A 14,832-nucleotide genomic window follows, 5' to 3' on the forward strand; every position below is an offset into this window, starting at 1 on the left:
CTAATCCATGACCTCTGCTGTAGAGAATATGTAGTAAAAGATGTTGACATTTGGTAACAAAGGATAAGGACATTATGATCGTTTTTTTTTAATATATATATATATACTGTATTTTCCACACAACCGTTTTAATTTGCTTATCAGCACATAGTCTAAATCTGACCTAGGTTCAACACGAAGTTAAAATCATTCAGTTCAATTACATTTTATTCAAACTGACCTTAAATGTTGCAGAACATCACTGTAAGTTTGTTTAACTTTTATTTCTGTGTGATGTTAAAATGAAAGTAAACCCTTCAGGTACTTTCTGTGCAGTCAAGTTGGCTGTGTTTGTTTATAACATCTCTGAAAACCAAAGTTTCTTTGGACATCTCAGAATTACATCCTGTCTTCCAGTTGGAGCGACCCTAATAAAAGATACAAAAATAATACAATTATTTTAATCACAAACATATTCTTACAACTGCGGTATCTTTATCACAAAAATGATACTGTATATCATATTGTTACACTTCCTTATTTTCTTTGATCAACAAATTTCTTCTATTAAGAGTCTGGATCCACGTTATTTAATACCGCAAACTTTTACTATCACAATCTGTGCATATAGTAGGCGAGGACACATTCTGCAATCAGTTCATCATTTCTGACAGGCTGGCTGCAAAGAAGGAGACTCCTGTCTTGCAAGTTTTAACATGGGAACAGCAGTCCCCCCAGACTTGTCATTTCTGGAGATTTTAGCAGAAGAGAATCCAGCTAAAAAAAAAAAGAAAATCTGGGACTACTTGCTGATAAGATTTCTCCAGATCACTCCGATAGAATGTCTCAGAAATTGGCTTTTATATACGATAAAATGTGAAAAATTTAGTAAACATGCCGTCAGCATCAAACACTGCTCGACTGACAAAATCCAGAGAGTTATGAACCTGCCAAACCATATTCACTGTGCTTCTATTTACACCCCCCAAAAACAAGGCAAAAACAATGCCTGCTACTCTGTTGTGCTGGTAATGATGATGTTGGATGGTTATTTCCATGACAATGTATCATATTCTCAGCAGACATTTCTGTTGTACCTCTAATTAGCTAGCTTATGCATTCTTGTTCTGAAAATGAGGCCATTGTTTTTCCAAATGACATGCAACAATGGATTATGGGGAGTGGAGCAACAAATAGAAATCATGTACTTGTACAAAGGTGGAATTCTCTGGGTATGTTCATCAATAATTGAAACCCTATGAATACAGTGATGAATGTCAGTACAATTCTTAGTATAAGTGACTCATACTCGTAATACTAATCAGTAACAGATATGGACACATTTTGTTACCGTTCATCGTGTTGTTTCTTTTGTTTTTGATAAAAATATATACATAAAAAAAAAAAAAAAAAAACTATGATTTAGGTTCTTTCATTAGAAAATATAAAAAAGTCTCTGGTGGCTAAAGTGTTGGCACCTTTAGTAAAGTTTTGGTGCAGAATAGTATGGAAGGATAACAGCAATGTTATCAATCATTACAGTTTGGTGAGGTGAGAGAAACAGGCATATAGGAAAGCCCAGAAACATGGATAAAATAAGCAGCACAAAGAAGAGCATGACAACAGGATTACATAAACAGATGAGGAGAACTAGCAAACTTATAAATGTTGCTGAAATGATTAGAACAACAAGAATCCGGTTGGTCTAATCAACAAGATGCACTGCAGCTGAGAAAAGACTGAACAGCTGAATCCAAAAATGAGTAAATAAATGAACATAGCATTGAATGCACAGTGATCACAGAACATAAACAGAAATATGGAGTATCCAAGAAAACATTATCACATTCAAAAACATGAAAAAAGAACAAAACAACAAACAGAAATTACTGTTGATTAATGAAATAAAAAACGGAAGCATAAAGAGAACTCAAATGAAAGTCAACTCAAATTCAGCACAACCCCTTTAGAATACATGTGAGGTACTTTTAAATATATGTTTGATTTTAACTAAGTTGATCAAAGTTGTATATATTTTATAAATGGTAATCTATCTTTTTTAGTTCCTTTTGTGTATAAATGGGGTATGGTACAGGAGCCTATTATAATGTGGGGGGCCGGCCTATGTAAGAATAAAGTCTGTTAAATGACTAAATATCTAATATTTAAAAAAAAAAACTTTCCAGGGACTGTAACTAGACCTCTATGCTATGATTAAATGAATAGATATGTGGTAAGCAGTGGCTATTTCTCATTTAGTGCTAGAGAGGTTAAACATCCCCGGTTTCTGCTGTGTTTCTGTGTTTGTCTCCCATCCTCCACCAGGAGGCGCCTGGTTCTGGTCCGCCTCCTCACACACCTGCTGTTGGTTTCCTCGTTAACGGAGTGTTCTTAAGCTGCTGACTGCCACTAACTCGACGCCAGAGTGTTTGCCAGTTTTGGGTACTCTAGCCAAGCTGAGTTAAACTGAGTTCTTGTCAACCTGAGTTTTAAGATTGTTTTGTCTTTGCCTCTCGGCAGGAAGTCATCCTGCAAACTGGATTTTTCGGACCTTCTCTCCCTGAAGGATCAACTGAGCTTCAAACTGAGCTGGGATTCAAACAGGAGGTCTGGATCCACTTTCCCCAAGAGATCGTTTGAGCTTCACGCTGAGAAAGGGATTCCTCTCCACTACGACCTGTTCAGTACCGCAGGAAATCTGAGTGGCAGTCAGCTTCTCCATTCACCAACAAACAACCGCATTCTAGGTAAACCCTGTTCCGCCCTCCACTGAATCAGACAAACACTGGAACAACAGCATACAGACTGGAGTCAAAGATTCAACAACTTCTCTGGAAATGTGAGTCAGCAACCAAATCCTCTTCTCCAAGTTCACGAATCAAATTTCCCACTGAGCCTGAAATAATCGCTGTGCCTTCCCGTCACTTTTCAGTTCCGGATGAGCAGTATTCAGAGCAACACTTCTCTTTGCATTATCTCTTCAATAAAACCTGTTAAACCTTTAACCCTGGTCTTCCTGTTTGGTCTTCTGCGTTTGGGTCAAAACTTTAGTAAAATCATGACATTTAGTAAAATGATTGGTAAAATATGCGTTGTCAAACTTCATAACTTCATGTAGTCATTAAATTGCAATAAATATGCGCTAAAAACACCTGATTTCATGAATATTTGCTCATTTATCTGCTGTTTATTCCGCTTTGGACGCAAATTCCCCTCCACTCTGGAGCAGCAGGACGCTGTCGATCAGCGTCTTTGAGAAATCCCTGTTAAGGTTTGAGCCTTGGTCTATTGAGGTAAGCAGCAAGAAAGTACAGCCCTGATTGGATAACACGCCAAAAGATGTGTTAATTCAATATGTGATGTTTAAATTTAACTAACACTATTGAATTTCCACAGTTTCAGAGAGCAGCAGCCGCCTTTGGTGGAAAGCCCATCCTGTCCTCTGTTAAGCAGAGTGAAGGATTCATAATGATATGGATCTGTTGATTTTCAAAATCCCATTAGAACTTTGGTAAAATGGAAAACCTCATAAACTGTTTAAAATACAGGGACAATTTTAGTAAAATCCGGTAGTTGTTCCAAAAGAACTAAAAATAAAATGTTATTGGATCCACTGCTCGCTACAAAACGGGTTTTAGAGAGCAGCAGCATTTTATTAAAGAAATTATTATTCATCTAGGGATTCTTATAGCTGAATGAATTTATTCAAAAAAGGGTTGTGTACGATTAAACCTCTGCACAAACGATTATTCTATTTTAGGACTTTTCACATCTGTAACAGGGATTCCAATGTGATTGTCTGCATCTCCAAGCTCTAAATATATATTTTTACCTCCAAACTTCTTCTTCCAGTTGCAGGGGATTTTGCAGCGTTGGGTTTTAATGGTCTGCTTGCAGTCTGTACCCGTGCGTGTTCCTTCCCTGGTTCCCAGTCCACAGTCCCCCTCATTTGCAACACAAACACTCCACTGCCATTCCCCGCAGTCAGATCTGCGCTCCTTCTTTCCTGCAGGGGGAAATGATTTGGTGATATGTTTGTTTAGAGTCTGGAAGAGTAAATAGTCTAAAAATTAGTGCATCTCAATTTATTCCACTTTAAAACTATTTTTTTAGCATAAAATATATAATTTGACAAAGAAATGATAAATTACATCAAAGTTCTCATTCTTGTACATCTATAACTTTTTTAAAACTGCATTGTGTTTTATATTTACATTTCGGAACAAAGAAAAAAAATAGCTTATTTCCTTCTTTGCACTAACTTTCAATGCCAATACGGCAAATTTTTCCTTGGAATTTAAACAAGCTTAAATCTCCATTACTTTACACAAGAGAAATCCATTTGACTTATTTCCTCTTTTTTGCAAGTTTCTTTTTTCTTTTCTTTACGTATTACACTGGAGAAGTAGCACTGCACACCAATAGTTTGTTTGCATTTTTCTAAAGCTGAGTCTGGCTAAATTAAAAGTTCAAGAAGCAAAAGCACTGCATGTGTGTGTCTTCATTTCAGGATCTTAAATCCAAATTGTTTCAACGTTTCACAAGTGTGAGAGGTTGCAAGAATCACCTTGTTTTTCTGCTTTGCCTCCTTCGGCTGCCATCACCGTTAGCACCAGGACTGCCAGTACAACCACTTGCGTCCACATCTTCTGTCCAGTCATCCTAAAAAATAAAAAGTATCATAATAAAATTATCATTCAGTTCTGTGCATACGTGATCATTAACTTAACAGAGCCAGTGTTTCTGAAAAACATGGAGGTAAACAGAAAAGCAATAGCTGTCCAAAGTCCTCAGAGACTTGAGGAAAGCCTGGGGCCTTTTTGGTTCTCCATCTTATCTTGTGCCATTACCACATTGCAGGACTCCAATATCAAAAATTGGGATTGTCTGCCGAGCAGTTACATTGACAGTCACAGGTGTATGTACTGTCAAGCTCAGCGAGAGCTTGTCGCGGTCACATAAAGTCATCATGTTCCATTTTAAAACCTTCTTCTCCCTTTAGGCTAAATACAATGTTTCATTCAGTTTAGAAACTCCATAAGGCTTTAAATTGTGTTGGTTTTAACAGTGAATTTGTGAGATGGGATGTAGAAAATCTTGAGCCTAAATTTTTTTTATCTTCTCCCCATGCAGCCCAGTCTCATGGGAAAATGTACCCCCACTACGTTGGTCCACACTGCAAAACGTAGTGGAGGTACATTTTCCCATGAGACTGGGTTGCCCCATGCATGCATATGTTCTCTCCAGGTACTTTGGCTCCTCCCACAGTCCAAAAAGCACAATAATTAAGTTAACCTGTTTCCCTACATTTCCCTTAGTTATGAGTGAATTTATGCATGGTTGCGTTTTAAAGAAACAGGAACGTCCAATCAGGTATTTCACGTAAACAGTTGTCAAATGGTCAGTCAGTGACAGCATATGGCATAAAAAAACTGATGTATGTCAACATAAATTATATAAAAAATTCAGAAAAACTATTTGTTATACTAGGAAAGTAATTTCTAATCCATTTGGGAGTAAGCGTGTTAGGAAAAAAAAATGCATGGATGGAAAGTAATTTCCAGATAAACGTGTGGAAGGGTTGAAAAGTGTGGTATCGAAAATTCCATCAAAAATTTCTGAAACTAATATAACCCTGGTTGTTTATGAACATACAAGAAAAAAATAAAGATGGATATGCATATGTCTGAAGAGGGTTTAAGCTTTATTATTATCTGTAAATCAAATTAGTTTTTTCTCTTTCGAGATTAGGTGTTAGTATGTTTTCTTTTCTAATGATTAAATCTTTTTTTTTCCATGCTGGAGGGTGCAGCTCAAGTAATTATACCAACAGAGTCACACCTGTGATACCCTGGATGACCAGTCAGAATCTATATATGCTGTCGTCATCCAGGTCTTGGTTCGCCTGTATGGCATCACCTTTTGAGCTTTTTGCACCATATGCCCAGCAACAGGGTGACCCTGAGAGCTTTACCTTAGTGTTTCTGATCCGCCACATCTTGCTTGCAGCCCACTCACTGGATCCTTCCTCTTTCTCTGGGCATGGACTGAACTCTAAAACCAGGTTAGTGACTCACGTGTTCATAATCATTCTCTGTCAGATTATCGTGTTTACTAACCTGTGTTTCTCTCCTGTAGAGATTCCTGCCTTAGACATCCTAGCCACTGCTACTGCAGAACCGCAGATCCATATTTTAAATAAATGCTTTTCAGTAATCCCACCGTCTTTCTTGCCTTGAATACTAGGTCCTATGTTGTGAGTCATGGCACTCTCCCAGTTTTACTGATCGTGTGGTTTCCTGCACCTTGTTAAGCCACCTTATTTTTTGTTCTTCTATCTGGTGACATTACTGTTTCTCACCACTTTTCCTTTATAATAGATATTGTGGTCTGTTTGGGATTAGGCCACATTCAGTTTTATCTGTTTGGGTTTCCTACCTGGTTACAGCGGCGGTTTTTAATGGCCTCTACCACCGTAACCGACAGGGCAGCTGACGGCTTGTTGACTTGCCTCATTATACTAACTGGTTGTTTAAAGTTTTTTCATATGCCTGTTGAGCTTTAACCAGGGATGGCCGCATTTGCACCCCCTCTCCCAGTTTCACCCTTTTTTCTATTCCATAGATGGCTCCCATAGCTTTGTGGATTGCAGCGTTTTGCTTCAGGCAGATGCTGGTCACGACCTGTGCCCTTCCTTCCTGCCTGGGCTTGATCACCTCGGGGAGGCACTGTCTGAAAATCCCTGCATGACCTGCAGCTTCATGTCCTGCACAGTGAGGGTGGCTCGGTGGGCCCAACTTTGCCCTAATGATGACTCAGACATCCTGCCCTCTGACTTGGTCGCCGAGGACAACAATTCTCGTGCCTTCCTTGCCATAGTTTACAGGTTACAAAACCTCCAATCTCTGTGGCAGAAGAACTCCAATTTAAAAATGTCTCCAATTATTTTGCTAACTTCTTTACTTAGAAAATACAGGATTGGGAAAACCAATTCTAAACAATAAACTGCAAAAGCTTAGAAGAAACTATTCAACAGCTAAGCTCCTCTTCCTGTGGTCTTGATTTTTTACTCACAGGGTTTAAAATGAAGGTTTTGCCTGTATTACAGTCCAATTTGATTCAAATCCTATAAACACATCCCTTATGTCGGGTGTTTTGCCCCAAGCCTTAAAAACTATGACAAACTTGTCCGGCAGAACTACAGGCCCATCTCAAACATCCTCTTCATCAGTAAGATTATTGAAAAGTTTGTTTCAACATTTAAATACCTTCTTAACAATGTTAAGCTACTTTGATGTCTTCCAGTCAGGTTTCCGTGCCAATTACTGTACATAGACTGCCATGGTTAAGGTGTTCAATGACATTCAAATAAATTCAGACTCTGGAAGAACCACAGTGCTTGTATTTTTGGAGCTCAGAGCAGCATTTGATACTGTTGATCACTTGATTTTATTAGAGCATCTGGAAACCTGGGTTTACCTTTCTGGTAGAGCACTGGACTGGTTTAAATAGTACCTGAAGGACAAGCACTTTTATGAGTCAGTTAGGAACTTTAAATCAGTGACCAGAAAAATCCCATGCAGGGTTCCATTCTGGGAACCCTCCTATTTAACATCTACATGACCCACTTAGCTCAGATCATAGCAAAAAACAGTTAACACAACGATGCAGATGACAAACAGCTTTATATCACAATCTGACCAGGTGACTATGAATCCATCAGAGCTTTGACTAGATACTTAGAACAAATCAATAAGGTGATGTACCATGTTTTTCTCAAACTAAATAAAAACAAAGCTGAGGTAATTTTCAGACCAAAGGAGGAGAGATCCAGAGTTAGCTCACAGCTTCACTACTATAACTAGGAAACACTGATTATGGCCGAAATCTTGTTGTCAGAATGAATAAATATTATGCAAAGCTTTGAAGAAATAAAGAATAAGTATGATTTAAACAACAAGGACTTCCTCAGGTACTTACAATTGAGGCACTATACGGAAGAATTGTTAAAAGTCCAATTAAATTGAGCTGGAATCTGGTATATTAAAGATGTTTATTTCAGCAAATGAATCAAACTTGGGGAAGAAAATATCTAGATTGTACACAGGATTGGAAAATTTGAAAAAAAAAAGCAATACAATATACATAAAGGTAAGATGGGAAAAAGATGCTAACTGTGGACTTTCTCAGGAGAACTGGGAGGAGATACAGTATGTAGGCAACAGTGGAGAACATCTTGTGCCCCTTTGTGGAGAGTTTAGCTGGAAGAATGTTGTAAGATATTTCAGTACACCAGCACAAACAAAATACTGAGATACCAAATGTTGGAGGAAGTGCGGAAAGGACAGAGCAGACCACCTCCATGTGTTTTGGGATTGTACCTACATGGTCCCCTATTGGCAGGATTTAAAGAGTTGTATGGATAAGGTACTGGTGGTGGGTATTCCATTCACATTTGAGGATCTGTACATGGGGAGAGGGATGGAAAGATTAACAAGAGCAGCTGATAAATATATTTATAGGATTATGTTGGTAGCAAGCAAAAAAGCCATTACTAGGAAATGGCTGAAGGCAGAAGCTCCTAAAAGGGAAGATTGGGTTCAAATAATACATAATATTTATATTATGGAAAGGCTGACTTTTTCCATCAGAATTGAATCTGGAAAATTTTTAAATTATTGGGAAAATTGGCGAGGTTTTATTTCACCATGGAGATCAGACTTTGTTTAATAATAGTGTGGGTTTGGGTACCCTTATAGAGTTACAGACTTTAAATAGTTAACTTACAGTTCAATACATGTATAGAATATATGCACAGATTCCGTTGGATGTTGTGTTTTGGAAAAAAAAAAATGGTAAAATCGGTATGTATACTTGTATGGGAAAAAATATTTTCAATAAAAAGTGCAAATATAAAAAAAAAAAAAAGTGCTGAAAGCCAGATCTCTTTTAAGTCAAAGTTAAAAACCCATTTGTTTATAGCTGCCTTTGACTCTTTAACCTAAACTGTTAATCGAGGTATTATTAGTCTATAGTTTTTAACCAGTAAAGAGCAAAATAACATTTAAACACAATGTTTTGTCAAACTTTATGCCATATAATACTAACGTGCGCAGTTTAAACACTCTTTTGCTGTTAATTTTTTTAAAGCTGCGCTTGTCTGAAGGCTGTTTCGGTGGCATTTGTTTTTTTTGGTTTGTTTTTAAAGCTACCTGTCTCATAACTCTTAGTTCAAAATAAAAGGTGAAGTAGCTGCTAGTTTAGATTTACTACAGTGTGTTGTCTCTGCTCCGATCAATACAACATATGCAGTGAATAGCGACCGCCAATCATCTCGGCTAATTTCTCAAAGCGACAGATCCAGAGCCGTTAGAGTTAGGAGTCTGATCTACAGGGCAGCTGAGTCTGTCCCAAGTTTCTGTTGGATAAATTAAATGAGCAGAAAAGGCAACAAGAGAGCAAATTACTAGTGGGGACATGTCCACACCAGTCTTTCAGAAAGTTACGCCAACGCCTGTTACAATTTACTTCTCCCATTGTTGCAAAAGAATCTCCTGATCTAATTGCAAGAAATGGATCAAGCTTCAAACTACAGCATTTATAACTGATTGGTAACAAAGTCTGCAACAAAACTCAGCTCCCCATCTCTTTTTTTGTAGCAGCCAGCAAGACTTGCAACTGAATCTTTTAAAGCCTGACCTTGTATCAAAAGCATGTTTTGCAAAGCTGGTTTATGGTCCACATGTATTTTGTTGTTGATCAAAAGAGTGCCAGCTTTCCAACTTCACGATGACAATCATTGTGAAAGAGAAACATCGGATAACTTTTAAAAGCTGCAAGAGACTTAAAGCTACAGTGTGTAATAAGTACAGGGATATACAGTCAAAAATGTAATATATTATACATAACTATGTTATTTATCATCATCTACGAGCTCAGCCTCTTAACCTTAATATTTGCGTTGCCTTAGAATTCGTTATTTATAATTACATAGGAGCGGGTCTCGCAGCCATGGAGGCAGACATCTTTGCGCTACGGCAGCGCAGAGCCAACAAACTAGCGATTGCGAGATCGCCCATTACGCTCGAAAGTAACTACGACAAGTTGAGAGAGATGAACTGAGACGGTACTGAACAATAGATGGCAGTATTATGCCTGAGAATACTATCTGTAAAATTATCTATGTAAACAAACCTCATCACTTGAGAAGGTAGGTGATGCGGACGTCGTGGAAGACATTTTGTCCCGTAACGCTCGCCGTACTGTTGGGGGGGAGAAGCGGTGGGGGGGAGATGTTCATGTTGCTGCGGTCTGCAGTCTGGACGTTAGATGTCGCTAAAAATTACACACTGTAGCTTTAACCTTGGAGCAGAGTTTTACCTTCCAGAACTTCAGAGCTGCAGTGCATTGGTTTGTATCAAACTAGAATGTGTTAGAATGGCCCATTCAAAGTCCAGCCTTGAGGATTGTATTCACAAAAGCTATCCATCCAATCTGACCATATTAAAACTATCATGCAGCACAGAATGAGGAAAAAGTGTGTGTCTGTATGGCCTCCATAATTTGAAATATACAAAAGGACTATTGTTATGGTAAGTTTTAGATACAGTACATGTAACATGTCATTTGGAATTATCCTCCACATGTTTATGACACTAAATAACCAAGGTGATTCTCATGTTATAGAACAGATTTGTCCTTATGTCCCTAACGGAACACTTTGCACTCAATCACCGCGTTGGTTCCTAGGATTTCTAAAAGTAGAACAGGAGGCAGATTATTTTATAAACAGGCTCATACCCTATGGAACCAACTACTAGTTTTATTTTGTAAGGTAGATGTCTAATTTTAAGGACTATGCTTCAAATGTACCTTTTTAAGAGGCCTTTAGTCAGAGTGGCTCTGGTTATCCTGGGTGATTTCTATATTTATGCTGCTATAGGCTTAGGTTGCTTTAAGACATAGGGACCACTTTTCATCGCCCTGCTTCAGTCTATGTCGATTAACAAATTCTGCTGTATTTGGTAGTTCAACTCACAGCTATACGTTTTCTCAAATATTTCTCATCACAGTAGCTTCATCTTATCTGGTTCTGTTTGTCTGTCAAAATATCCTGGAGCGAAATGTCAGCTGGGCTGGGCTATTGATACCTTTAATTACAGATGATAGCATAGGGCCTGATTTTCAGTGCTTAGTCCTGTTTCTCTCCTAGACATAGCTATAGGCTCAGCTTTTATTGTGACTAACTTTCATCCCTTTTGGGGGATTAACTGTTTGCTTAACTGTTTATTTCCTAGACAAAGCCAACTATTGAGCTAGTTTACTATTACCTTTTCTTACATAGAAAGAATTTACATCAGTGATAGATAAGTCTATGTTCTTTTTGTACATCTGCTTCTGTCTCTTAAACAAGCAGTCAGCATTTGGCAGAAGGTCAATCACACTGAGCCTAGCTCTACTGGAGGTTTATTCCTGTTAAAATTAGATTTTTTTTTCTCTCCACTGTCACTGCATACATGCTTGTTATCAGGCAATGCTGTTAAGTCAATGACACAATTAAAGCAAATAACTACTGTCACCACATGCTGCGCCAGGTCGAGCATATTTTGCAAGGCAATGATGTTTTTTCCTTGGAGACACAATTTTTACCCAATTTATCTTAATGATTTTATTGAAGCTCCTCTGTAGAGTGCCTTGAGATGAAATGTGTTGCTAATTGATGCTATATTAATAAACTGAATATATTCTAATAATACTTATTTAACAATAATCAAACATAACAAATGGTCTTTTACCAGTTATTAGTGCAAAATAGCCCAGAGGCTTGAATGTTTCTACTGCTGTGGAAACGGCAGAAAGAGAATTAGAGCTATGAAGGAGAAAACAGTATGCATTTAGACTTGTGTCTCCTAGCAGTTAATCACTTTCAAAGTGCAGCTAATATTCAATGTTGACAATTGACCATCTTCTAAGGATTGATAATAATACAAAGAAATGTAATGCAATGAGTCCACTTCTACTGATTTTTAGATCACCAGGAAGTTTTAAAGCTGAATTGCTAAACAAAATATGCTGCCTATTTCAGTACTGCCATTTTCTTTCTTTTTCAAAATCTAGTACGATGCTGCTTTAAGACTCTGCTCTAAAAGCAGCATCAGACTCGGGCAATTACCAATGTCTGACACCAAAAATGCTCTTTTCGTCTCATATTCCTGTAGAGCAGTTGAGCCTTGCAGGGGAAGAATGTGCATTTGTCATTTTTAATATATCAGAAGCTGGCTCTCAGCCCTGTGTTATTTCATTTTTGTACTTTGAATAGACGTTTGACTTTTTGTTTCAAAGATTCAGAGACTTCACTGACTATGCATATAATTACATTACAAATTCAATTACTGTCAGTTCTTTAAGTACATTCTATTATTAAAGTTAACATAATCTAGCACTCAGAAACTGCTATAAGGTTTCATCTGTACGTCTTTTGCCCAGTAAAAGTCATTTGTGTCCTCTGCATGACTCAAATTATTCTTCTCTATCTCTGGAAGCTCACAGGCAAATCCAGCTTTGATTAAATACTCTGACTGTCTCCTGATTTTACTTCAATATTCACTGTAATGGAGTTAAAACTGTTCTTTGTAAGCAACAAAAAAAGACATTAAACTCCAGTGGTGAGGGGTATATACAATAGGTCCTAAAAGTTGCATAAAAAATTTAATAAAAGCCTCTTGATGGAGCTAATTTTCTATGAAAAAGAAATGTCGTCTTTCAGGAGATAAGAAAGCTTTTCCTCAGTCACAAGCAGAGGGGTGGGTGCAATGAAGGAGTGGTAAGGACAGGGATAATGACTTTAAATGAAGACAGCGAGTTCAGCATATTTCTTTGGCATCTGGATTGTCCTGCAAGATAGTCTTTATATTCTTTAGCTGTATAAATTAAATGAAAGCCACCACACAGTTTACATTCAAAGCTTTACGACTCCTATAAAGGATGAGTGAACGAGCCCTTGACACTCACCTAGTTATAACACTTTGAAAAGAAACATGGGAAGGCCAATTTAAAGGCTTACAGTGTTCCTTACATTTTCTACCAGATTTATTTTAGTACCAGAATCACTTTCCAACTTTCAAGCAGATATATCGTACAAATTTTTGGGCACCCTTGGTAAAATTCTTCCTTAAATAGTTATTTAAAGCATTAAACAATTTTAGGATTATGGTTGCGCAATATATCATAGTATATCAGCAATGGACAATCTACCCCTCTCATGTCAATATCAAAAATATCTGTTTTGAATGTAGACTTTAACATCTCTGGATGTAAATTATTTCTAAATAAACTAACAAATCCGTTTGTCTTACTGTTTCCCATTTAGTCAGTATTGTCAGAACTTTTCCAATCGGTACAACTGCAAATACAACACACTGACAAAATGCTTCCTTTTTTTAACAATATATAGTGGGGATATCGACAAGTCTGGTTAATCACTGGGTATAGATTCAAGATCCTCTAAGATCCACAGAAGTTTATATCTAAATTTATCTGTTTGACAAAAAAATGTAAAACAATAAATAACAGACATGGCAAGGCAGGTGATTCGGTTTCCTTAAAGTGAATGTACATAATTTGATGCAAAAAGACAGTGGATCTATGTTTAAAAATCCACTCTTTGGGCACGTCCTGCAATCATTAATTAATGAATATTTTATCAGTCGTTAACATTAAAGGTCAGTTATTAAGTCACTCTTTTGAAAACTGTAAAATGTTCATAACATGCTGGAATACCATAAAGATTCCTGAGGCATCAAGACATTTTAAATTTTCTGTAACAATAAAAAGTTCCCGCATGGAAAAACTTCAATTTTCTCTACTGATAATTTAGCAAATCATTCATCTTTTCATCTACAAACATATTTTTTTTCAAGCATCTGTAGTGGGAAAAAAGTGTTCAACAATTCACCCCAGTTAAATAAACGGAGATCGATGGATTTCACTCAGTCGGCACTTTATTTTCATATCTTTGCAAAGAGAGAACAGTTCATCATACAGTCCTTTTGCTTGGTAATCAGCCCTGTTCTGATCTAGACAGAGTTTGCCTTCCTTACTTATAATGAGGAAAAAGCTGTGAAGGTTGTGTCAGAGTCGAAACAAATTACACACACTTTGGTTAAACAATAACAATTCTTGAGAAAGAATTTGGCTTGTTATAGAATAAGTATTCCTTGTATATAAAAACAACTTCTCAATCAGACATTTTGTGGCTTCGCATGTGAAACAGACAATAAATAACATAACTAAATATATGAAATAGAAGTCTAAATTTTCAGACGACACACCACATCATTCAAAGAGATTCATTGTTTAGATATCAGGTCAGAAATGTATATATTACTTCAGGTCAACATCATTCCATAGAAGGATATGGTTTTTTATTGATCTCAGTTCCTTAAATTCAGCTTAAATTCCTCAGAGTCGTAGTTATAACCTGAGGAAACAACAGATCATTGATAACTAAAAAAATTGCCTTAAAAATGCTTAATATAAATCTTTTGAAAATTTTCTCTTGAGGGATGACATCACAATTAATTCTGTTGTATTATGAAAATATGTTTAGCATGTCTTCAAAACTTTTTAGTGTGATATTTTACTTTAAAGTTTGATTTATCTTAAGAAGTTCTGCATCAATGTGGCTTTAAACAGACCTGTGTGACAATCACAGAGCAGGTGCATTTATAAGGAGACCTGATTACACACAGGTGGATTCATTTTATCATCATCAGTCATTTAAGTCAACATCTGATCATTCAGAGATCTTCAATGAATGCCTGGAGAGATTTAACTGCACTGAAAGTAAAGGGG

The 14,832-nt window shown here is 37.0% G+C and overlaps 1 protein-coding gene across 1 annotated transcript in view; it reads right to left on the bottom strand.

The window, feature by feature from the left end:
- Positions 1 to 14,832, bottom strand: part of LOC107085337 (pleiotrophin-like) — a 73,196-nt gene that overhangs the window by 19,995 nt on the left and 38,369 nt on the right. Inside the window, exons 2-3 of the mRNA XM_015375605.1 lie at positions 4,547 to 4,641; positions 3,812 to 3,985 (exon numbers count right to left, since the gene is read on the bottom strand). Of these exons, the coding sequence (XP_015231091.1) occupies positions 3,812 to 3,985; positions 4,547 to 4,640 (268 nt within the window). The 5' untranslated portion in view covers position 4,641. The remainder of the gene's footprint in view (positions 1 to 3,811; positions 3,986 to 4,546; positions 4,642 to 14,832) is intronic.

This window comes from Cyprinodon variegatus, unplaced genomic scaffold (assembly GCF_000732505.1).
Source record: "Cyprinodon variegatus isolate N-32 unplaced genomic scaffold, C_variegatus-1.0 Scaffold7, whole genome shotgun sequence".
Taxonomy (NCBI): Eukaryota; Metazoa; Chordata; class Actinopteri; order Cyprinodontiformes; family Cyprinodontidae; genus Cyprinodon; species Cyprinodon variegatus.